This window comes from Phacochoerus africanus, chromosome 3 (assembly GCF_016906955.1).
Source record: "Phacochoerus africanus isolate WHEZ1 chromosome 3, ROS_Pafr_v1, whole genome shotgun sequence".
Lineage (NCBI taxonomy): Eukaryota > Metazoa > Chordata > Mammalia > Artiodactyla > Suidae > Phacochoerus > Phacochoerus africanus.
In genome coordinates, this window is record NC_062546.1 from 37,336,672 (window position 1) to 37,363,118 (window position 26,447).

Consider the following 26,447-nt stretch of genomic DNA (forward strand, 5'->3'; position numbering starts at 1 on the left):
GCCAACTTCCACCCTGACTCTCCACTGCCTAAGCTCCCACATGCTGAGTGCCGGCCCCCTCCTCCCGGTCTCACTCGCTCCTTCTTTGAACACAGAGGACCACCCAGCAGTTACAACCAAATCCTTTTGGAGGCCAAGGACACACCCTGTGCTCATGCTACGTCAAACTCTCGGCATTTTTCTTTTCTTTCTTTCTTTCTTTCTTTTTTCTTTTTTCTCTTTTTTCCTTTTTTTTTTGTTTTTTAGTCTTTTTGCCTTTTCTAGGGCTGCTTCTGCCACATATGGAGGTTCCCAGGCTAGTGGTCCAATTGGAGCCGTAGCCACTGGCCTACGCCAAAGCCACAGCAACGTGGGATCCAAGCCTCGTCTGCGACCTACACCACAGCTTACGGCAACGCCGGGTCCTTAACCCACTTAGCAAGGCCAGGGATTGAACCCGCCACCTCATGGTTCCTAGTCGGATTCGTTTCTGCTGTGCCACGATGGGAACTCCTCTTTTTTTTTCTTTTCTTTCCTTTCTTTCCTTTTTTTTCCCCCCCAAACTCCCAGCGTTTTTAAAACCCCTCATTCTCTCCCACAACCAATGCCTGTTATCTCGGCATTTTGATTCTTAGAGATTTCTATCAAATGAGATTCTTTGCATCCAAGAACTTACTCTGGTTTGAGGGCACTGATTCTCCTAATTCACTCAGCATTTCTCTTTCAACATAAGACGCTTGGCTATGTTTCCTAAAGGTTTTTTTTTGTTTGTTTGTTCTTTTGTTTTTGTTTTTTTTGCTTTTTAGGGCCATACCCAAGGCATATGGAAGTTCCCAGGCTAGAGGTCGAATCAGAGCTGTAAGTTGCTGGCCTATGCCACACCTGTAGCAATGCAGGGTTCAAGCCATGTCTATGAACTACACCCCACCTCACAGCAACAATGGATCCCAGACCCACTGAGCGAGTCCAGGGATCGAACCCACATCCTCATGGATACAAATCAGATTCATTTCTGCTGTGCCACAATGGGAACTCCTCTAAAGGTTTTCTAGTGTGTGGTTTTCATGTGATTACTCCGACCAGTGAAGGCATTGGTCATATGAAAACCACTCTTATTAATTTGTAAGTGACAATTATGATGACATACAGTAGTAATTCTGTAAGATAACATAATCTTTGGGAAATCGGCCTTCGAACTTAAGTATTAAAAAGCAATACGTTTTGGTCTGTCACAAGGTCAGACTGGCCCTTACACCTTTCAGTATCTGTTTTCAGCCACAGCCTCTCTTAAGATTTTACTAACTGGGTTTGGTAAGGAGTGTATGATAGGACCAAGTCGAGAACTGTTTTTACAATGAACTATAGTAAATATATTAATATTTTATCAATAACTGTCAAGATTTGCTAGAATAGACTGTGGTTGTATGGAGGGCAGCTGGTTTGTAATATTGTGTATGGAAATGTCCATGAAGAGAGGCTGCCATGTAAATTGGTACCTAAGAATGTGTTTTAAGAGAAGGACAAGCTCTCTCTGAGGCAGATTCCAGTGCTCACCAAGAATCCCATTAGTTGTCCTACATACAGTCTTTTAGTTGCTTTGCATTTAGGCAAAGTCACTGACCAGTACTGGCTATCAATGCATGGTAGGTCAGATGACAACATGGAAGAGTGCAGGAGTCTTCATGGGTTCCCTTCTCCTGCTGCTGATTGTAGCAACCCCATGACTTAGATTATAAACCTAAGATTGAAGGTGGAAGCAGCGTGAATCCCTGAGTCACTGCATGGAGGTCTGTGGCCTTGGGGAGACACCCAGATCCTCAGGGAAACTAGTGTAAATGATAAGTAAACCTTTGTTGTGTTAAACCTCTACCAGATAGAGACTGATTGTTAATAGAGTATAACTTAGTCTAGCCTGGTGAATATATTCCAGAATAGTGTTTCTAAAAGATTTTTGACCATGACCCACAATAAGAAATCAATTTTACATTGGGAGCCAATACATGCAGAACCCCCCCCCACATTCGTGAAACAAATATTTCAGGAAAAAAACTTATCCTTAAAAGGCATAATCTATCCTTCTATTCCATTCTGTTCTGTTCCATTCTATTCTATTCTATTCTATTTTATTCTATTCTATTCCATTCTATTCTATTCTGTTCCAAAATGCTGGTTTTGACTCCTTAAATTTATTTTAGGAGGATATAAATGCTGCTAGGGGGATGTAATCTGAGTTTGAAAAATGCTGCTATAGATCATAGTCTGGGTATGATTTATTTGCTAATTATACATCTTTCAAGCATATTTGTGAAAGCCAGCTTTTTAGATCTCTCTTTGGCAATTTTTATTATCTTCTCCCAGAATGGATGGAAGTGTTTTATGTAATACATATCACATCCCACATAATTTCTGGAAGGTAATGTTTTATTGTTGAATCTCCTAATTTACATCATGTATTTTTAAATTTACTTATAAAATTTTGTCACAAGGAGTAACAATGTTAACTTGATTAATCATTTTTCACTTATTTTCAGTTTTAAAATAAATGACTATAAATAACTCCCTTGCATTAGGACCAGCATATCATAAAAACCTCACTAGCCAGACATATTTTAGCGTTAAGACTGGTGCAAAAAAGGAAATAGAGACCAGACATTTTTTAAATAGCACTATATATATTTTTATGTACTGTATACTCATATCAAAACTTGCCATGTCTATTAAGAAGCTGATAGGTTACTCTCTAATTTCATAAATTATACCATAACGTGAAAATATGGACAACTATTTTATATCTGTGCTGCTATATAAACACTTAATGCTTATACAGAGAGGTGCAAAATTACAGAAGTGAAGTAATGAGAATTGATGAACATTTCACCTGAATTTCCACTGGCCTTTTTCTTCAGCCAGAAACATCTTGATAGCCTCTGAACATTCTTTTAGAGATGGATATGGTGTCTGTTTCTCCAATAAATACACATACACACATTTTAGGTATATGTGTGTATATACATTTATACAGGTGTATATAAAGATATATACACATATATACACACGTGTATATAGTCTACATATGTATATATATTTCTGTGTGCACTTATACACACATGCACACGTAATGTCCTTTGGTTTATTTTCAGACTGTTAATGTGCAATGAAATTTTGATGATTTCCGTTTATTTTTTCTTTAAATCTAAACAGGTTTAAAAAGACCTTCGCAACATGTAATAAATTTCTTTTAAAAATCACAAACATTATTACATTGTAAAGCCTTACAGAGAGAAGGTCACATGGTGTGAGAGAAGACAGAAATTCATGCCAACGGGGGAAAAAAGGAAAGAAAATGGGTTTTCCAGGTCTCTCTCTTAAAGTTGCCACCTCTGGGAAATGGAACTTCATGCCCTGTGTTGCTGGCTGTAAGGAAAGGAACTCTGGGCTTAGCTATGTGCTCCCCCATGAAAGGCAGAGATGTAGCCAGAGGGGTCAATCATTCTTGGCAATCAAATCAAACCAACAAATGGGAATGGAGGGCATTGGGATTGGGAATGAAGAGCCAATCCTTGAGTAGGAACACAAAGTGTCAGCTGCTCAGGAAGCATTTCCATTTGATAATGAGATGGTGTCTTTTGGGGAGTGACAGGGGACAGGGATGTGTCACCTTTGGGTTGCAGACTAAATGGATCCCCTTCTGGACTGCTCAGCTGGCAAGATGGTAACTGAATGCTTTCCCTAGAGGTCTTCCTTCAGGCTTCAAGCTGGGGGATGAGCTGACGTCCTCCCTCCCGCCCCGAAGGGGCTCGGTACAAATGGGGGTGCATAGGAAGATGGCTGCTCACCCCTTCAAACTCCCCTGCCCCCCCCACCTCTTCAAGCACAGAGGCCATTCGCCTAACTCATCAAAGAAATCACAACACGAAGGAGTAAGTTGTTTCCCTCCAATCATGCTTTGGAAAAAAAAGCCCAAGCAGACATGTGGAAGCTGCTGCAGACACTCCCCTCGATTTTCATGTCCATCAGATTAAGAAGCCCCAGAGTGACCCAGGAAGAGGAACATTTCTCAGTTAAAAATTGCTAACCTACTCTTCCCCAGCCTTGTTGCCTGTCCTGCCTTGCCTTTTTGCTTTGGGATTGCTATGGCAGGGACCCTGGGAAACTAGGGCTGGGGGTCAACACAAAACACATTGAGAATAGTTTGGGCATATCTAGCAGGTTTTACCATCACTCAGAGTAGCAGCTGGTGAACAAACATCCAGGCTCCTTAGATCTTATATCTATCCCACTGGCTGAGTGGGATGAACTATGACCTTGATGTTGGCATTAAGATATCCAAGGCTCATGCTTCTGGACTCTCTCCACCCCACCTGGTAATTACAGCTCTCATGCATGGCATCTTTCAATTCACACCACCTTCAACTACGTCCCTGAAAAAATCTCGTTAAATCAAAACATCTTTCCCCAAAGGATTTACGACATCTGTGATTTAAGAGGCTTGGAGGTCACCCTCAGACATAATCTTAGATTATGCTTTTAGATCACAGGTCCTCAGTTGAGACCATGAATAAACGGTCCTTGGAGTCACTGTGTGTGGCTTTTAAAAGGCATTCTCTCCTCCTCTCTTCTAGGAAAGAAGTTGAGGGGTAAGCTGTCCCAGGTTGGTTGGCAGGAAATCCCCTACCTGAATGACAGAAATAAAGAACTTGGAGTCACACATGGGACAGAGGTGTGGGTGGGAACACTGTATTTGGGGCACAGAATAAAAAAGCTTGCTTTCATGGTAATGAAAATAATCACCGACAGTGAGCGAAGCGGCGGATCAGGAATCGTGGGTCGGGGGACAGTGATTGCGAGGCGCTGGGTGGGATGTGGAGCGAGGACAGAGGCAGAGTCGGGCAGGGCGGCGGCGGCGACCGGAAGGTGGCGCTAGTGCTTGCCCAGGATGCTCTTCAGGCTTCTCTCCACTGCTTCGTCCAGCTCTTCCTCCAGCTCCTCCTTCTTGGACATGGCCAGCTTGGACTGGTAATCCCTCACCACCTGGTCGATGTAAGGGGCGCTCTGCGTGCCGTGCAGCATCAGCGTCCACTCCTTCAGCACCCCCTTCTGGGGTGCGCTCCCCACAAAGCCTAGCTCCAGGGTCCAGGTGCCTCGGGCATCCTCCCCCCACGTGTGGGTGGTCATGAAAGGCCACTTGTCGAAGCCCACCTTGGAGTCGTCGTCCCTCGGGCGCCGGCTCAGCAGGATGGACTTGGTGCCCATGGGGGATGTCATGTTAATGTTCAGGTCTCCTCTCCGGGTCGCATTGACCGTGATGACAGCTTGGACGTGCTCCAGGTAGCGGACGAAATTTTCCTTCCCCTCACATGCATCGGTGGTGAGCGTCAGCACCAGCTTGCCAGTGGATGGTATTTTTCTGAGGGCAAAGTGATGGGGAGACACAGTTAGGGATGGCACGCTACCTAGGGGTTTTGAAGGCAGCTTTGGGGAGTGGGAAGAGCAGGGGCTTTGGGGTAACTTCTTCCATCAGCTCTGTGAACCTGAGCAAGTCACCTACACTCTTTGAACCTTCTGTGTGGAAGCGGGCTGGAGCAGATGTGGTTGACACTCTTCCCACTTCTCTTGAGAAACTTCCAGCCTCATCTTCAGCCGAGGTTCCTGTGGACCTGACTGCATCCCATCTCAGGTATCAGCATCTCCCAGCTTCCCTCCTGGAGCTCTTCCCTGGAGCGTCCATGGGAGCTTCCTGTGTGCAGGCATTAACCCTGCAGGGAAAACCCTCTACCAATGATTAACATAAGGTGGTGGGTAACTGTACCTTGGCTTCCTTGATCTCAGTGGGGGCAAATCAATGGCCCTAGTAGGAATGAGCCTAGTGGCCCGTGGTGGCAGTGACCCACCGATGCATCATCAGTGCCTTCTTTTTTTTTTGGTCTTGGGCCGCTCTCGCTGCATATGGAGGTTCCCAGGCTAGGGGTCCAATCGGAGCTGTAGCTGCCAAACCTATGCCAGAGCCACAGCAACGCGGGATCCCAGCAGCGTCTGCAAACTATACCACAGCTCACGGCAATGCCGGATCCTTAACCCACTGAGCAAGGCCAGGGATTGAACCCGCAACCTCATGGTTCCCAGTCGGATTTGTTAACCACTGAGCCATGACAGAAACTCCCATCAGTGCCTTCTTTATTGGATTGCTTCCTCTTCCCTGTCTACCTCTTCATCTCTACCACACTTGTGTTTCCTGAGGTCATCCCTAAAAATTGTCAGCATTTAAGTCCCATTAGGGTCTACTTATGGGGCAACCCATTTTGAGACAGGGGTGCATATGCCTTTCTTTAAAAGTACCAAGTATATCCTGATAAAGATAAATTATTGCTAATGTGATTGCTTTTACGATCATAAAAAAAGTGAACTTGGGTTGATTACTCCTAGTGAAGAACGGTCCTTTGAAAAATCACGGAAATCTGGGGGACTCCTCGGTCATAGAGTTGGATCCCCATAGAGGGTCGGTATGAACTCCTCAGCTGTCTTTCCATACAGCTGATCTCCTTTCTGGAGACGGCCTCCTGTGGAGGTGAGAGGCTCAAAGTTCTTGCTCCAGAAACACAATAAAGGAAATTACATCTCAGGATCCCATGGGATAATGGCAGGACTCCAGACTTTGGGAATAAACCTATATGGGTTAGAATTCTGTTTTCTGCTTATTGGTCTATGCTTATTGCGTCTATGCTCTATGGTTAGGAGAGCTTGGGCAAATTACTTAAATACTTGAAGTCTGACTGTCATTGTGGGTGGTGGGAAAATGAGGACAGGAGTTCCTATTGTGGCTCAGCGGGTTAAGAACCGAGAATGCAGGTTCGAACCCTGGCCTTGCTCAGTGAGTTAAAGATCTGGAGTTACTGCAAGCAATGAACCTGAGGGGGCTTGCTGGAGCTTCTCTGCAGCTCACTGATAAAGACGATACACTCCTGGGAAACTTAAATTATACACATGAGCAGTTTCATGGAGGGTTGCAGTGTGTGCTCTGAACAATACAGCCATTAGCTACAGAGATCCAGTGATTCGGTGGAGGTGGGGTCCTAAGCACCAGGCTCTGGAAAGTCATCCAATTCGATGGAGAGCAGGGCTTAGGCCATTTTTGGATATATAGATATGGCAAGCTACTACCTGGATCTCTCAAAGAAGATGTCATTTATCTAGAAGAGGGTCAAAAACATAACAAGCTACCTGATACATGATTAGTGATCATTTGGGCTCCAGCCTGCAGGCAGAGAGCTGTGTGGGGTAGACTGAAGGTCCAGTTGTGGACAAGGCCTGTGAACAGTCTGAGCTCATTTTCCTTACCTGTACAGTGGAGATATTACTTCCTACCTTGAAGAGTTGTTGTGAAGATAAAATATATACACACATTTATATATACTGTACCTTACCAATGTCTAGACCAGTGCTGGCCAATAGAACTTTCTGTAGTTGTTCCCTGGTGGCTCAGTGGGTTGGGGATCCAGCATTGCATTTCTGTGGCTCAGGTTGCTGCTGTGGCATAGGTAAAAATCCCTGGTCTGAGAACTTCCACATGCTGCAGGCATGGCCAACCACTCCCCAACCACCCCCCCCCCAAACAAACAATAAAAGAACTTTCTGCAATGATGGAAATGTCCTATATCTGTGTTAATACAGTAGCCCCTGGCCACATGTGGCTATTGGGCACTAAAAATGTGCTGAGTATGAGTGAGAAACTGAATTTTGCATTGATCAAATGTAGTTTTAGTGATTAATTTAAATTTAATTTTATTAAATAGCAATGTGTGGCTAGTTACTTCTGTGTTGGATGGCACAGATCTAATCATTGGCATATGTTTAATTTGAACCTGTTAATGACACCACCATCACCGAGAAAATCTCTTGGGCTTTGTTTCAAGCACATTCTGTTTTTGCTATGGCTCACAGGCTATAGGAAAAACAGCTGGGGAAACCGAAATCCTATTATCAGGTTTTCTGGCCACTTTGCTAGAGGTTTCTGGGATGTCCAGAGCCTTAGCTTTGAGTGAAATGCCACAGTCTATCATTGAATTTCTACACAAAGAAGCAGGCAGTTCCAAAAAAGATACATGCACCTCTATGTTCACTGCAGAACTATTCACAATAGCCAAACCATGGAGACAACCTAAATGTCTATTGACAGATGAATGGATTAAGAAGATGTGGTACATATACACAATGGAATACTACTCAGCCATAAAAGAGAACAAAATTATGTCACTTGCAGCGACATGGATGGAACTAGAGATTCTTATATCAAGTGAAGTAAGTCAGAAAGAGATAGACAAATACCATGTGATATCACTTATATCTGGAATCTAATATACGGCACAAATAAACCTATCTATAGAAAAGAATCAAACTCATGGACATGGAGAACAGACTTGTGGTTGCCAAGGGGGAAGGGGGAGGGAGTGGGATGGACTGGGAGTTTGGGGTTAGTAGATGCAAACTATTGCATTTGGACTGGATAGACAATAAGGTCCTGCTGTATAGCCCAGGAAACTATACCCAATCACTTGTGATGGAACATGATGGAGGCTAATATAAGAAAAAGAATGTATATATATTTATGACTGGGTCACTATACTGTACAACAGAAATTGACAGAACATTGTAAATCAACTATAATAAAAAAATTAAAAAAGAAAAAGAGAAGCAGGCAGATCCAGGAAGGATGCTTTCCTTTCAGAGTTGAGTCTCAGGGGCTCTGGAACTCTCTGAGAATGATACCTGGAGGCAACAGAGAATGTTGGCAGAGCTCAGAGTGGGAAGAGGGACCTTGGCTCTGAGACTTGTTTTGAGTTTGAGTCCTTTTTCCTATCTTCTTTTTTTTTTTTTTTCTTTTTAGGGCCATACCATTGTATGGAAGTTCCCAGGCTAGGGGTCGAATCAGAGCTATAGCTGGCAGCCTGCACCACAGCCACAGCAATGCCAGACCAGAGCCATGTCTGCGACCTACACCACAGCTCATGGCAACACAAGATCCTTAACCCACTGAATGAGGCCAGGGATTGAACCTCATCCTCATGGATACTAGTTGGATTCATTTCTGCTGAGCTATGATGGGAACTCCCCCTTTTTCCTATCTTGTAGGACAGACCACCTTGAAGATTCAAGAAGGAAATCCAGAAGCCAACTCCCAGAGACTGTTATCCTGAGTAATAGCCATTCTGAGTAATATGAAGCAGTATTAATCATTTGTCACATGCAATGGTCAGTATTTTTTTTGGGGGGGGGGCAGCACTCATGGCATACAGGTATATGGAAGTTCCCAGGCCAGGGGTTGAATTGGAACTGCAGTTGCTTGCCTGCCCCACAGCCACAGCAACATGGGATCCAAGCCACATCTGAGACCTACACCATGGCTGATGGCAATGCCAGATCCTTAATCCACTGAGAGGGGCCAGGGATTGAACTGATGTCCTCATGGATACTAGTTGGGCTCGTTACTGCTGAGCCACAGTGGGAACTCCAAAATGGTCACTGTTGCCATAAGGATTCAGAACACAAGTTTATCCTTTTTTAGTCCCCATTTGTACCCAGTGCACTCAGGGCACTTTACAAGTCAATTCATGGAAGCTCTGACAGAGAAGTGACATTTGCTTCCCTGGAGGGAAACTGAAACAATTTCTTTGAATGCCTAAGAATCAGAGATGGGACGGTCGCTGGAGCTGGGAATCCAATCCATAGCCCCACCATGCAGTGGGGTTTCTGTAAATGAACATGGTTCCTCATACAAGAAATACATTATTTCACAGAATAAGAGATTATTCTATCTCTTATGATAGAAGAAGAGAGACTTGGATTGGACCAAACCATGGCTGAGCGGGTTTCCCTGGCTGATGGTGCCTCGGCTGGATTCCCTACACAGATGCTTGAGCTGTGGCTGCTAAAGGCTCTCAGCTGTCCCTTTTCTCTGCAGAATTGCCCTCCAGCACTGGGAGTTGCTTTGTCTGGGAGGTCAGGCACGGATGCTTGCCTGATATGTGATATATCAGGTCAGTGCCCTTGCCTCAAAGTGGGGACATCTGTGTGGTACCAATGATGCTCCAGAGCCCCTGGTGGATCTGGCATCAGGCCACACCTGGATGCCACCAGATGCCACATCTGGGTCAGCTGCTTCCTAAACCCCTCACTCCCTTATGGTTCTTCCTGGAACACCCTCTCTCAATAAATCACATGCACATGAACTCTTCTCAGGATCTGTTTCCTGACAACCCTAACCAAGACTGGTATTATCTGTCCCTAGAGAGTGGAGTGGGAAGGAAATAACCAGATCCTTCTGCTCTGTGGTGGAGGCCTGTAGGCTGGTCATGTTGATTGTGCAAACATGGCTTTCATTCCACTGTGTGGGTTCAGTCACTCCCCCTTACTTATTTTGCATTCTTTGCCCTGAGTTAAAAAGAAAAACAAAAAAACCTTGAGAAGTTGCTGTGGTGACAGACCTCGGCTGGGGACAGCCCCACCACACAACACACAGGTTTGTTCCGCTCACGGCACATGGCTGGTCCAGTGCAGACGGTCATAGCCAGTTCTACTTTTTCCTTTTATTTTAGTCAAGCATCATTCACTGACTCTCCTGATAAAGTCTCTTTAGAAAATTTCTTTTCCAATTGACTGCTTCTCTGGGGAGATTAAAGCAGAGGAAACTCATACGTCTGACAGTGGCCTCTCACGTGCTCAGAGGCAGCCTTGCACGCATATCATAGAAAGTGGCAGTTGCCAAGGCTGGGGATCCCTCCCAGACCTGGGGAGATTGGCTTCCTGGGTGCTGCCCTCAGACCTCCCTGTCCACCTCTGAGCTCTCCAACAAGCACATCTGCCCCAGATCACACTCATCTGCATCTGAGAACAAGTTTAGGCGTGGGGTGGGTGAGGGGGCAACAAGGCTGGGTCTCCCTCTCCCCCATTTCCCTGACTGGTCTGGGGGTCCTAGTGCTACTGTCAAGACATTTTCCTTGTACCCAGGTGATCCTGGCTGAATAGTCATTCATTCATTCCAAAAACAGTGATCATGTGACTACTAAGTGCTAGGCACTGTTCTAGACCCTGAGGACACACTAGCAAACCAGACAGACTAGGTCAACGTCATATAATGAAAAAGCCTAAGGTCTGGATTCAGACAGGCATTGTTTCAGGTGCTGGCCTGCACTTTGGGACCTTGAGCACATTTCTCGTTGCTCTCGGCGTCTCAGCTTCCTTCCCTGTAAGAAGTAAAGGTGATAACACATGGCTCTGGGCTAATGAGGATTAGATACAATGTATGTAAAAGGCCTCAGAGTGACAGGCACATAGTAGGTGCTTCTCCCTGAGGTGCAATACGGGACCAATGTGTCGTTACTTCTGCAAAGTATTCAGGTATTCAAAGAATTGAGGCACACCCTCAACCACAGGTGGCTATGATGCTTATGTGTTTGTAAAGTGTACAACCCATACCAGGGACCCAATAAAAGTTCCTTCCTCACTTATGCTTACAGCCTCTGTGATCTTGACTGAGTTCACCAACCTGATTGAACCCCAGTAAAGCCTGTTGTCCTGAGCTGAGGTTACAAGAATAGAAAAGACGTTACACACAGGGTGGCTTCAGGAAAACCTGCAGGAACTCTGCAGAACAGCTAGTTTTGTGAAAGCCCATCACATGGTGCTTGTGCAGCTGTTTTAAAAGAGGGCTTGGGGAGTTCCTGTCATGGCTTAATGTAATGAATTCGACTAGTATTCATGAAGATGCAGGTTTAAGCCCTGGCCTCACTCAGTGGGTTAAGGATCCTGCATTGTCTTGAGCTGTGGTGTAGGTCACAGACACGGCTCCGATCCAGCATTGCTGTGGCTGTGGTGTACGCCGGCAGCTGTAGCTCTGATTGAACTCTTAGCTGGGGAACTTCCATATGCCATGGGTGCAACCCTAAAAAGACAAAAATGAATAAATAAATAAATAAATAAATAAATAAATAAATAAATAAGGGCTTTGGCTAAAGCTTTGCTTCTTGTGTCGTATTGCTGGGAGCTGCTCGTTATGAGAACATAGACTGGTCCATGGAATGATACACATGGCTCTGCAGCATCCTCTTGATGCCATTTTCTGGAAGCTCAAAGAGTAGACAGCAAGGATGATGCCCTGTGGGAGGATGTGGTAGGTCACAAGGATACACAATTTTGGCCCTGCCCAGGGCATGTGGAAGTTCCCAGGCCAGGGATTGAACCCATGCCACAGCAGTGACAATGCCAGATCCTTAACCAGCTGAACTACCAGGGAACTCCAGGATACACAGTTTTGAAATCATGTAAGAATCAAGTAATTACTGTATCCAAAATTCTGGGAGATCATTATCTTTCTTTTGTCTACCTGTGTGAAGTAGGAGGGTGTAAAGTCAAGGAGGAGGAGAGGAGGATTATGTTTTTTAAAAATTGGCCATACCTGCAGCATATGGAAGTTCCTGGGCTAGGGATAGGATCAGAGCTGCAGCTGAGGCCTATGCCATGGCCATAGCAACCCATGCTGCAGCTCATGGCATTGCCAGATCCTTAACCCATCAAGCGAGGGCAGGACACTATGACTGTGTTGGGTTCTTAACCCAATAAGTCTCAATAGGAACTCCCCAAAGTTACATTTGTTGAGTGCCTTCTCCATGCCAGCTTTATGCTTATCTCACCAAAACCTCCCAGCAGCTTGGGGAGGAAAGAGATATTGGCTCTGTTTTACTGGGGAGGAAAGAGAAAAGAAGCTTTTGTTTTGGGGCCATAAAGACAGAATTGAGGAGGTATAAGAATTCAGATGGAAAAAACCCTACATATTATCTTCACTGACTTCTAAGGTGAACGTAGCTCTTCCTTTGATTATGAAAGCAGACTATGTGTCACAGTGGCATTGGTACTTCCTCAGAGCTTGTCATCAAAGAGCGCAGAGATTTTCATATCTCATTACAATCAGTGAGGGTGTCTTGAAAGTAGCATTTAGGTCACTGTCACTGTCCTGAAATTATCATGGCCATTAGACTTGCCACCAGGAGTTTTTTAACTTAATGTGTTGATAAAAGAAGGACATAATTACTTCATCACATATTTTTTAAAAACAAAATTTTAGAACTGGTTTTCAATAGAATTGACTTCCTTTGTAGTCCTATGTTTTTTATCTTAATGCACTTAAAAATATGATCCTGCCCCATCAAAAAAGGGGCAGAAGATCTAAACAGACAGTTCTCCAAAGAAGACATACGGATGGCCGAGAAACACATGAAAATATGTTCAACATCACTCATTATTAGAGAAATGCAAATCAAAACCACTCTGAGGTATCACCTTATACCAGCCAGAATGGCCATCATCCAAAAGTCTACAAACAATAAGTGCTGGAGAGGGTGTGGAGAAAAAGGAACCCTAGTACACTGGTGGTGGGATTGTAAATTGGTGCAACCACTGTGGAAAGCAGTATGGAGATTCCTCAGAAAACTAAACATAGAACTACCATTTGATCCAGCAATCTCACTCCTGGGCATCTATCCAGAGAAAACCACGACTCGCAAAGACACATGTACTCCAATGTTCATTGCAACACTATTTACAATAGCCAAAACATGGAAACAACCTAAATGTCCATCGACAGAGGAGTGGATCAAGAAGATGTGGTACATATGCACAATGGAATATTACTCAGCCATTAAAAAGAATGAAATATTGGCATTTTTTGCAACATGGATGGACCTAGAAACTATCACGCTAAGTGAAGTCAGCCATACAATGAGACACCAACATCAAATGCTTTCACTGAAATGTGGAATCTGAAAAAAGGACAGACTGAAATTCTTTGCAGAACAGATGCTGTCTCATAGACATTGAAAAACTTATGGTCTCTGGAGGAGACAGTTTGGGGGGTGGGGGGATGTTCTTGGGCTGTGGGATGGAAATCCTGTGAAATCAGATTTTTACGATCATTATACAACTACAGATGTGATAAATTCATTTGAGTAATTTAAAATGAATAAATAAATAGTAAAAAAAATATGATCTTGTGGGTTGTCTTTTCATTTTTTTATGGTTTGCTTTGCTATGCAAAAGCTTTGGAATTTAATTAGGTCCCATTGGTTTATTTTTGTTTTTATTGTCTGGATTAAGAAGATGTGGTACATATACACAATGGAATACTACTTAGCCATAAAAAGAATGAAATAATGCCATTTGCAGCAATATGGATGTAACTAGAGATTCTCACACTAAGTGAAGTAAGTCAGAAAGAGAAAGACAAATCCTATATAATCTCACTTATATGTGGAATCTAAACAACGGCACAAATGAACCTATCTACAAAACAGAAACAGAGCCACAGACATAGAGAATAACTTGTGGCTGCCAAGGGGGAGAGTGGAGGGAGTGGAATGCACTGGGAGTTTGGGGGTTAAGAGATGCAAACTATTACATTTAGAATGGATAAGCAATGAGCTCCTGCTGTACAGCACAGGGAACTGTATCTAGTCTCTTGGGATAGACCATGATGGAAGGTAATATAAGAAAGGGAATATGTATGTATAACTGGATCACTTTTCTGTACAGGGGAAATTGGCACAACATTGTAAACACCTTAATAAAAAGAAAATTTAAAAAATGAAAAAAAGAAATGATCCTGAGATGGAATTCACAAACTTCACTATCCTATCCAAAGGGCCAGGGTACAAAGGTTGAGAATTGCTAAAGGAGAGGTTCAGGGAGGTCAAAAGAATTGTCAGTTGGGTGCAATCCGGGTCTGGATCACTGACTACAAAGGCTTCAGGGAATCCAGGACCAAGTGGGTGTGGTGGTAGGAAGGATGTACCGGGAGAAGGTCTGACTCTGGCCATGTTTGGACGACCAACAGAAATAAGGCTGGGTTGGGGGTGATTAAAGAGAAAGAGTTCACCACCCCTTAAATGACATAAATCACAGGTGTACTCTCTCAGTGGAATACCACACAGCAAGGAGAACGAGTGAGCCATTACTACAGCCAAGAATTGAATAAATCTCATAAACATAGCGGTGGGGAAAAGACACTGGACATAAAAGCATTCATGCCGTGTGATTCTAGTTAGATAAGGTCTAAGAAGTAGCGAAGGTGGATCTATGGGAACCAGAATGAAAATGATGGTTGTCTACGGAAGGCGGGGATTAAATGGAAGGGGGCATGAAGAACTTTTGGGGGTGATGGAATGTTCTCTCACTGGACAGGGTGATGGCAACTCAGGTATATACATTTACCCAAACTCAAATAATACATTTAGGTTCTGTGCATTTCACTGCATGTAAATAGTACTGTGATTAAAAATAATGACAAGAATTGCTATTTTCATCTTTCTGATGGACCTAGGAGGAGGGAAATCAAATAAGGAGGGATCCTGAGCATCCAGTCCTCTTACTGGGGTGGGAAATTGGAAGGGAAGTATGCACACGTGACCAGCCCAGTGGTTCCTGTGTGCGGACCTCCTCAGTTGGATCCCTCCAAATGGCTCTCTACCTCCCTCAGAATTGAATCAAGTCCTTATGCTGCCCTACAAGCAGATGCATAAAGAAATTGTGCTATAGGGACACAACAGAACATTATTTAGCAATGAGACTAAATGGACTGCAAGTATACACTCAATGCGGTTGACTCATCCTAAACAAAATCATCTCTTTAGAAAGGAGAACACAGTGTGTGGGTCCACTTATATTAAAAAAAAAAATAGGCAAAATAATCCATGGAGTTAGGAAAATAGTAGTGACTCTTGAGGAGACGGTGATAGAGGGGAACACAGAGGACCTTCTGGGATATTAATCGTGGTGGTAACTAATGTGGAAGCTGGTTACTCTGGTTGATCTCTGCACTTAGAGGTAATGGCATAAGCCACAAAACCAAAAATCTCACACCCAAAGGGGGGGGGTTCTGAGTTATCCAGTTGAGTCCTGTGTAAATGATGCCCCCAGAGTTGTGCCACCCTAATGTTCTGCCTGAAAGCTGGCTGTCCCTGCATCAAATCCAGAGCATCTCAGGTTGACACATGGAGAAAGCCTGATATGGTCACCAATGCAATGGCGCCATCTCTGGGGTATTTTCCATTAGCAGCAGCAGCACTGCTGCCTCCACTTACTCAGGGTCCTGTACGGAGCCTCCCACACAGTGGAATCTCTCAGGCACGGTTTTCCAGTCTTTAGCCATTTTCACCATGGCCCCTGCGTCAAGGACTCCATAGCCAAAGAGGTGATTAAACTCTAGGCCGACTCCGTTTCTCCGCCACTGATGGACCTCATCATGAAGCTGATTCCGTTTGGAGGTGAGCACGGTCAGATGCTGCATGTCTCTCCAGGTCAGACCCAGGCTGGTATCAGAGGCAGAGAGTTTGAGAACAAGGGCAAGGGAGAAGGAGAGGGGCAGGAGAGAGGGAGAGAGACACAATGACTAAGGTATGACATAGACCCCTGGTAAGTTTTTGAAATGTCTGTGAACCCTCAAGTCAAGGGAGGCTTTCCATGCACTATTTAGAATATAGATAGAGATATATGTCAATTAAAAAATCTTGCCTTTCTTACTTAAATATATTTCTTTTTTCTTTTCTTTTTTTTTTGTCTTTTGTCTTTGTTGTTGTTGTTGTTGTTGTTGCTATTTCTTGGGCCGCTCCCGCGGCATATGGAGGTTCCCAGGCTAGGGGTTCAATCGGAGCTGTAGCCACCGGCCTACGCCAGAGCCACAGCAACGTGGGATCCGAGCCGCGTCTGCAACCTACACCACAGGTCACGGCAACGCCGGATCGTTAACCCACTGAGCAAGGGCAGGGACCGAACCCGCAACCTCATGGTTCCTAGTCGGATTCGTTAACCACTGCGCCACGACGGGAACTCCTTAAATATATTTCAAATAGGAAATCTAACACACACTAGAGTGGCTAAAATGATAAAGACTGACAATACCAAGTGTTGATAAAGATATGGAGCAACTGGGTACTCTGCTGTTGGGAGTGCAGTTTATTGCAGACACTTGGGAAAACAGTTTGGCTCTGTCTTGAGCAGGGACAGAGTGGGGATCTTGGTAAAAGCAGTGTGAAGCTCAGGGTGAGACTGGCCTTGCCTGGCTGGAAGGGCTGTTTCCTAAGCCACTTAAAGCTGGTCCTGGCAAGTGAATTTTTGCCGATGAATGATTGGTAGAATCCTATCTTCTACAGAACCCTGCACTCACCAAAACTTACAGTTGGCTTACTAACTGCCCACTGGTACAAAATACTGACTTTTTTTTTCTTTTTGAACTCCCTATTTGTGAGGCTGTTGTCTTTCAGAGTTCTCCTATTTATAGTAACAAATTCTTCAGAAACTATTTCACATTTTTCTCCTAATAATAAAGACATCAGAGCGAATTTAAGGAGAGAACAGTGACAAAACATTTCCCAAGCCTCCTTTGCAGTCTGGGGGTGGTCATGTGACAATTCCGGCCAATAAGAAATTAAGTTCTGGTCAATAGGAAATAAGTCACTGGGTGACTTTTTGGAAAAACTTTTACACAGGATTGACTCAGCTAGTGGGTTTCTTTTTTCCTCTTTCTCTTCCTCTTTTCCTGCCTGAAATGTAAACATGATGGCTGGAGCTCCAGCAGCAACTAGATAACATGGAGATAGAAGAGCAGAAATCTAGAAAGAGACGGAGGATCTGCTTTGCTGCGGCAGCCCTGTACTAGCCCTGGGCTCCTTATCTTTCACATGGCAGAAAAATAAACCCCTGTCTCAATTTAGCTATTGCTTTTGGATTCCATGTTTTCAATCTTGACCTATTACCAGCACCTAATCAGAGACAGAGTCTCATGTTCGCATTTCACAGAATAGTGCCCTGAGCCACGGCTTTATTCCTGGATGACAGACAGCCCAGTCCACAGGCCAGCAATGAGCTGGCTGCTCTTGCAGACCCTAAAAAAGGAGTCAAAAAGACAGACTCCTGGGCCATTCACCCCAAAGGATTTGTATTCGGTGACTCTTGGCTGAGACTTGGGAATCTATCATTTTCAAAACTCCCCCGAGGGCTCAGCTTCACTAGTTATCAGGGAAATGTAAATCAAAACTTCAGTGCAATTCCACTGAATACTGATAAGAATGGCTAAAGCACAGAAGACAGATAATACTAAATGTTATCAAGGATGTGGAACTACTGTGATTCTCATACACTGCTAGAGGGAGTGTCAGTGATGCACCAGCTTTGGAAAACTGCAGACCTGCACGTATATTCAGCTTTTTGACTCCCTCCTATAGTTCAAACAGAAATGTGTCCACATCTTCATAAAAGACATGCACAACCCTGCTCATAGCAATGTTACTCATAATAGCCCCAATGTAGAAACAACCCAAATAGCCATTTGTACAATGGAGTTGTATTCAATGATGGGTATGAACAACACTTAACCATACACAACAGCACGGAGGAAGTACTCAGATATAATGTTGAACAAAAGAGCACATCCTGGTCCTTAGGTAATGGTCTGTTTCTTCGTTTTATTGCTGATTACATGAATCTGTTAAGTTTATAAGTCTTTGAACTGTACTTAATATTTGTGCACTTTTCTCTGTGTCTACCACACTTTGATAGAGCTTACTTGAAAAAAATCCGTCCCTTGTAAGGTCACTTTTGGAAACACTTCTTTTTTTGGTCTTGTTAGGGCTGCACCCAGGGCATATGGAGGTTCCCAGGCTAGAGGTCCAATCGGAGCTGTAGCTGCCAGCCTACACCAGAGCCACAACAATGCCAGATCGGAGCCTCATCTGCGAACTACACCACAGTTCACAGCAAGCCGGATCCTTAACCCACTGAGAGGCCAGGGGTCAAACCTGCATCCTCATGGGTACTAATTAGATTCGTTACTGCTGAACCACAACAGGAAGTCCAGAAACCAGGACTGGGCAGAGATTTAGACTAGATCATTGTTTACTACATTCAAGCTGCTTTGGAAAATTTTCTTGTTGGACCTCTGGTTGGGAAACCATTCTGAACTCCTGCCGCATCTGTCACCAAGGACTCTCTGTTGCCTCAAGATAAAGAGAGTTGAGGGACTTCCCATTGTGGCTCAGCAGTAATGAACCCAACTAGTAACCATGAGGATGCGGGTTCAATCCCTGGCATCAGCCAGTGGGTTAAGGATCTGGTGTTGCTGTGAGCTGTAGTGTAGGCTGCAGATGTGGCTCTGATCCTGTGTTGCTGTGGCTGTGATATAGATGGCAGCTACAGCTCCAATTCCACCCCTAGGCTGGAAACCTCCGTAGGCTGCTGGTGCAGCCCTAAAAAATATAAAAAAGATAAAGAGAGATGAGCGATAGGAATCCTTTATGGTGAGTGTTCCTCTCCTACTTCTGGGCTCTCTCCTGGGGCTATTTCATGCTGACTCGTGGTTTTAACTGCTGGCTACTGGAGCCCCTTTGCCCACAGGCACAGAAAACCAGAGAACCTGGGGGTTCACTCCCCGTGGCAGGGCTCTTAGCCAATGGCTCTGGGTGCAGCATGAGAATATGACAGCCCAGCCCCCTTGCCCTCAGGGGAACAAACCCTACATAATTTACACTCCAGAGCTTCCTGTGGGATCAGGCTGAGGCTAGAATTTCTGGAATCTCATCCTTGCTTGAATTCTTTCCAATTCCCAATGTGTATTTATTATCTTAATGTTGGATTCTGGTGATAGTTTCATGAGTGCATACCATTCAATTATATCTATTATAGCTTAATAGCCTGTGAAGGAAAGAAAAAAAAAGAAACAAATGATTTTCCCTGGATAAAAATGCCAACATGTTTTGACATATAGTTTGATATTCAGAACATGATTCTTATGTCAAAGTAATTACCTGAAGTCAGTATTTATCACAATGCTGTTTCATAGTGATAGGTGCCATATGTAAGGGTCAGATAGTAAAAATGTCAGATAACCACTTGTTCTCAGCACTTACATAGTCAAAGGTGGTTACAGTTCAAACTTGGCTTTGTTATTGTCCGTGAGTATTTATGGAGAATTAACTGCTTGTCTTGCAATGAAGTTAAAACTAGAAATCATCTTCTATTACAATGAAGTAATTCTTCCTTTCCTTTCTTCCTTTCTTTCTTTCTCTCTCTCTTCCTTCCCTTCCCTTCTTCCTTCCTTCCTTCCTTCCTTCCTTCCTTCCTTCCTTCCTTCCTTCCTTCCTTCCTTCTTCCTTTCTTTCTTTCTTTCTTTCTTTCTTTCTTTCTTTCTTTCTTTCTTCTTTTTCTTTCCTTCCTTCCTTCCTTCCTTCCTTCCTTCCTTCCTTCCTTCCTTCCTTCCTTCCTTCCTTCCTTCCTTCCTTCCTTCTTTCTTTCCTTCTTTCTTTCTTTCTTTTTCTCTCTTTTGTCTTTTTAGGGCCACACCTGAGGCATAGAGAAGTTCCCAGACTAGGGCTCGAATCAGAGCTATAGCTGCCAACCTACACCACCGGCTCAGCAACGTCGGATCTGAGCTGCGTCTTTGACCTCCACCACAGCTCACAGCAATGCCGGATCCTTAACCCACAAAGTGAGGCCAGGGATTGAACCTGCGTCCTCACGGATGCTAGTTGGGTTTATTAATCACTGAGACACGACAGGAACTCCAAGTAATTATTATTATTATTATTATTTTTCGTCTTTTCCATGGCATATGGAGGTTCCCAGGCTAGGGGTCAAATGAGAGCTGTTAACCGCTGGCCTACGCCAGAGCCATAGCAACACCAGATCCTAGCTGCATCTGCAACCTACGCCACAGCTGATGGCAATGCCAGATCCTTAACCCACTGAGCAAGGCCAGGGATGAAACCTGCATCGTCATGGATACTAGTTGGGTTCGTAACCTGCTGAGCCACAACAGGAACTCCCTCTCATTGATTTTAAATGGTTTTAGTGTATCATTTCAAAAGTTCTAAGAAGTTGGCAACTGACTGGGCAATGGGATTAAAGGAGTCTTTTGTTTGGATTAAGTGAATTATTTGCTCTAAGTTTAAGAAAAGTCCTACGCTAAGCAGAACTTCTCTAACTCTGATGTGCATATGCATTAGCTAGATAGCTTGTTAAAATGCAGGTTCTTATTTGGCGAGTCTGGAGTGGGGCTTGAAACTCTCCTCCCTAATGGTCTCTGCTGGGAGCCCTCTCTTAATAAATCACTTGTACCAAACTCTTATCTCAGGGTGTGCTTCCAACTCAGGTGGTTGTCGTTCTGGGGAATTTTAGGACTGATTCCCAAGAAGGGCTTGCACCACCTACTGCAAGTATCATTTCCCCCTTATTTATGGTAATGGAGAGCGTTAAATTCATGGCCGTTGCTCTAAAACAAAGTGTGCCTAAGTGGTGACTGCATTTTTTTTTCTATAAGGCTAGTCTGCAAGGGTGCTGAAGAATGGTGAATAATTGGCACAGAGCCCATGCATCTGTTTAAAGTTCTAGCAGCCTGTTCCATCACTTTGATTTATTTCATTTATTTAGACTGTCCCTTTGTACCTATATAGGCCTGGGCAAGTGAACTTGCCAAAATCCAAGGAGACTTCAAGTTCTGCCCTCTTAGAGTTAAATGGAGACCAGGGAGTTCCTATTGTAGCTCAGCAGTAATGAACCCGACATGACGATGTAGGTTCGATCCCTGGCCTTGCTCAGAGGGTTAAGGATCTGGAGTTGCTATGAGCTGTGGTGTAAGTCACAGACGTGGCTTGGATCCCGAGTTGCTGTTGCTGTGGCTGTGGTGTAAGCTGGCAGCTACAGTTCTGATTTGCCCCCTAGCCTGGGAAATTCCATATGCTGCATGTGAGGCACGGAAAAAAAAGTAAATAAATAAAATTAAATTAAAAAAGCAAAATAAAGAGACCACTATCCCTTTCTTGTTCCCTGCTCTCTGCAAGGCTCAGGGACAGGCAGCTGGCTCCTTCTGTGTGTCTGCTCCCAGCTGGAGTGAGCAAGACCAGCTTAGACTTGAGGACCCACAGGTCCTGAGATGAAGAGTTTCATCTTCAGGGAATGCACCTAATATGTGAGTACATTTTGGTTTCTGTGCTTAATAGGAAGGCTTTGACCAGGGTCCATCTCTAGCTTTCCTAAATTTCCCATCTGATTTTTATTAGCAGAATCAAAGTTTGTCCTGGTCCAGAAAGAGGAGTCACTTCCAATTTGGGGCCTTATCTGTAAAAGGAGGATAGTTATGCCTTTTTTTGCTTGAAGGCAAAAGGTTGGACTAGACAATCTTTTGAAGTCCTTTCTTATTCTAGGAACCAGTTCTTACCTCCTTTGCAAGTCAGAAAATGCACTGCTTCTGTGGAGAGTCAAGCAGGGCTGCCTGAAGATTGATGCTGGCAGCACTGGGTGCCTAGCAACGGCTGACAAGGATGGGAAGGCAACTTCCCTCCCCCAGGAGCCTGAATCCAACTTCTTACAAGTTGTTGATTTTGTATTCTCCCTACATAATGGGCATTTGCACTTATACTCATGGGTGGTGCCTGAAGCCACATCATTGCTCAAAACTAAGGCCAGCCTCTTGGAGAAGATGGAGGAGCAGGTGGGCAGGGACCTCCAATGATGCTCAAATCCAAGGTGAGTCCAGCAGTAGAGACATGTGACATCTCCGTGGGGTGGTGAGAACAGAGGGAGTACTCTCCTCTTATCAGAAGATGGAAGGTTTCCCAGCAAAGCTCATTTCTTGGTCTACACTGTGTGACTTCACTCACCTTTTCTCAACATTAAAGTGAGTTCACCTTTTTTTTTTTTTTTTGGTCTTTTGTCTTTTTAGGGTCCCACCCATGGCACATGGAGGTTCCCAGGCTAGGGGTCTGATCAGAGCTGTAGCCGCCGGCCTTCACCAGAGCCACAGCAATGCCAGATCCGAGCTGCATCTGCGACCTACACCACAGCTCACAGCAACGCCGGATCCTTAACCCACTGAGCGAGGCCAGGGATTGAACCTGCAACCTCATGGTTCCTAGTCAGATTCATTTCCACTGTGCCATGACAGGAACTCCAAGTTCACCTTCTAAGTAAGTTAGCAAACATCCTCTTTGCCCCATGTTCTGAAATACCTTTTGCTAGACAACCAGCTTGATATTCCTTCAGTTATCTGATTGGGGGTATTTTTAGAGTAAAACAGCCACATGTAAAACAGGTCATATGTTGCTACTGCTTGTTTATTAGAGTAAAACATTCGCGGAAGATGAAAACAAATTTTCCTGAAGAAAACTTTTATGTGCTATGGTGGGTGGGTGTTGGGTTCTCATGCTTTCCCAGGGATGTAGTTTTGTGGTGTGTGTGTGTGTGTGTGTGTGTGTGTGTGTGTGTGTGTGTGTGTGTGTGTGTGATGTGTAGCATTTAGAAATGCTCACCAGGAGTTCCTGTTGTGGCTCAGTAGTTAACAAATCCGACTAGGAACCATGAGGTTGTGGGTTCAGTCCCTGGCCTTGTTCAGTGGGTTGGGGATCTGGCATTGCCATGACCTGTGGTATAGGTCACAGATGCGGCTCGGATCCCATGTTGCTGTGGCTCTGTTGCAGGCTGGTGGCTACAGCTCCAATTTGACCCCTAGCCTGGGAACCTCCATATGCTGCGGGAACGGCCCAAGAAAATGGCAAAAAGACAAAAAAAAAAAAAAAAAAAAGAAACGCTCACCAGAGTTCACTGGCCCTGACTATTACTGACTCTCACACCCACTTTTGCCTCCGTGGACACCTGGTGTTGGGTGGAGAGACACGGGCTAGTTCACCCTGCCGAGCCGGCTCTTGGTCCTGAGCTGGAAACATACTTAGCCTCTAAAGCCAGTGCAAACACTCCAGCTGCCTCAGGAGCAGCTGCGGATGTCCCAGAATGCCTCAGAGTGCAGTTGCCGTACAAATCTGTGGTTGCCTGGAAGGGAAGATATTGAGTAATGAGTACATATGTCACGCTATTTAGAACCCCAAACAATGTGGAGCAGAGGATTTTCTAGTTCTTTTACTTAAACTCTGCCTCGTTCTGAAAAAGATTAAGATGAAGGTACAGCTAAGTCTGGCACACATATATCTCTTTCACCGCACATTTTATCTGAGCTTCCTAGAAGCCCATGCAAAAAGGGACACCATCACTTATGGTTACAGTGTCTGCAAGATAAAAGCAAGCAAGTGTTCAGAGAAGCATATCAGCAGCTAGTCTAGGGACTAGAGAGAGATTTGTTTCGGGATCCTAAAAATAAATACTATAGATGGGAAGTGGAAAGTCAATAGCATCACTGTAGTCAATGCAATGGTGAATTTTGTTGCATTGGAATTGGCTTGGAAAGCTCAAAGGCCATTTCATCAGCATTCCTTTTCCCTTCAGGGAAAAGAGTGGTATTCCCACAGAGGGAAGGGTAAACATGCTCAGCTAAAGTTTGCCTAGAGGGACAGGATATTGAAGAGAAAGTGTTCTGTTCTCTACATCTAAAGGTCACACAGAGATTCTGGGACATGTTTGAGTAAAGACGGAACATGTTTGAGTAAAGATGGTACATGAATGATCACCCCCACGACTCTCCTTTCTCTCTTCCTTCCTTCCCTTCCTCTTCCTTCCTTCCTTCCTTCCTTCTTTCTTTCTTTCTTTCTTTCTTTCTTCCCTTCCTTCCTTCTTTCTTTCTCTCTTTCTTTCTCTCTCTCTCCCTCTCTTTCTCTCTCTCTCTTTCTTGCTTTTAAGGGCTTTACCTGCAACATATGGAATTCCCAAGCTAGGGGTTATATTGGAGCTACAGCTCTCGGCCTATACCACAGCCACAGCACAAGCCATGTCTGCAACCTACACAGCTGACAGCAATGCTAGATCCTTAACCCACTGAGCGAGGCCAGGGATCCAACCAGTATCCTCATGGATCCTGGTCGGGTTCATTATGGCTGAGCCACAATGGGAACTCCTCCCCATGACTTTTAAGCAGCTGAGTTTTAAAGGACTTTCACAGAGAGAAAAAATCCCCACTGGCAATGTTTGCGAGAACCAGGGTTTTCATTAAGATTGTTTATAAACCACAAGAATAGTCCTTTATCCCATTGCCCACAGGCTCTTTAAGTGCACCTATTATTTTGAGGAACAAAGTATCAGGGAGGTTTAAAGGCATTAACTGGGTGAAAATAACAATATTCTAAGAGAACTCAAGGCCATTCTTCAGCTGTGGTAGAACAGGGGTTGAGGACAAAGTGACACCATTGGGAGATCCTTGGGCAGAGAGCTTCTAGGGGGAGGGAAGCATTACAAGCAGAACAGGATTGGGGCTGCCCTCACTTGTTTCTTTCTGCTCTGCTCCCCCCTACCACCCCGGGTGATAGAGGGAGCTCAGCTGAGGTCTGCCTTGCTTGCAGGTAGAGGGCTTCTCCTGGCTCCCATGAGAGCCTGGCGGAGTCCATACATGGACTTGGGACTGAAAGTCGAGCCAGTCATGATGATTGTGTCCAGGTTCCGGCTCTCCATCCAGCCCTGGTACGGGTGATGGCCAGGTGGGTGGTAACTCCGTAGGACTATTTAATCACGTATTGAATTCTGCCTTGGAGGTCTGAGGAAAGGCTGCTGTGTGGGTGGAATACCCAAAGAAGGAGCAATCCAGAAATGCTCATTATGCTCTACAGAGACATATTTCTGAGGGACCTGGAAAATTCACCCCTATACCTATGTGCTCAGGAAGGGAGAGCTCCTTGGAAAAGTGCAATAAATAATTCCAGTCTGTTACTCTTCACCTGTTTGTTTTCTCAGACATAGACTTTTTTAAAAGTATGATCAGGAGTTCTAGTCATGGTGCTTCAGAAACGAATCCAACTAGGAAACATGAGGTTGCGGATTCGATCCCCAGCCTTGCTCAGTGGGTTTAAGGATCCGGCAGTTGCCATGAGCTGTGGTGTAGGTCGCAGATGCAGCTTGGATCTGGTGAATCTGGTGTTGCTATGGCTGTGGCATAGGCTGGTAGCTACAGCTCTGATTCGACCCCTAGCCTGGGAACCTCCATATGCCGCATGAGTGGCCATAAAAAGCAAAAAAAAAAAAAAAAGTATGATCAAACGCACTACTCTTCCCTGGAGAAAATTCATATGCACCCAAATTGGGGTGATTTATGGACCCAGAAAAGTCCATCCATGGATGCTATTTTTATTTTTATTTATTTTCTTTTTCTTTTTTTCAGGGTCGCAACCTGGGGCACATGGAGGCTCCCAAGAGAGGAGTGGAATCCAAGCTGCAGCTGCCGGCTTATACCATAACCACAGCAACAAAGTGGGATTCAAGTTCGGCCCCGCCTGTGTCTGCAGCCTACATGACAACTCTGGGGCAATGTGGGATCCTTCACCACTGAGCCAGGCCAGGGATGGAACTGGCTCCTCATGGATACTAGTTGGGTTCTTAACCCTCTGAGCCACAAAGGGAGCTCTGCTATTTTAAAATTTCTATAATAAATGGATGGGTTCTTGGCTTATGTGATGCCCCAGTTCTTTAACTGTTAGCCTTAGAAGTGATGAGCTTCTGCCACT

The 26,447-nt window shown here is 44.6% G+C and overlaps 1 protein-coding gene across 1 annotated transcript in view; it reads right to left on the reverse strand.

Moving 5' to 3' along the window:
- Positions 1–4,700: 4,700 nt before the first annotated feature.
- Positions 4,701–26,447, reverse strand: part of PCSK2 (proprotein convertase subtilisin/kexin type 2) — a 240,399-nt gene continuing 218,652 nt past the window's right edge. Inside the window, exons 10-12 of the mRNA XM_047770364.1 lie at positions 23,735–23,835; positions 16,104–16,331; positions 4,701–5,386 (exon numbers count right to left, since the gene is read on the reverse strand). Coding sequence (XP_047626320.1) covers positions 4,900–5,386; positions 16,104–16,331; positions 23,735–23,835 — 816 coding nt within the window. The 3' untranslated portion in view covers positions 4,701–4,899. The remainder of the gene's footprint in view (positions 5,387–16,103; positions 16,332–23,734; positions 23,836–26,447) is intronic.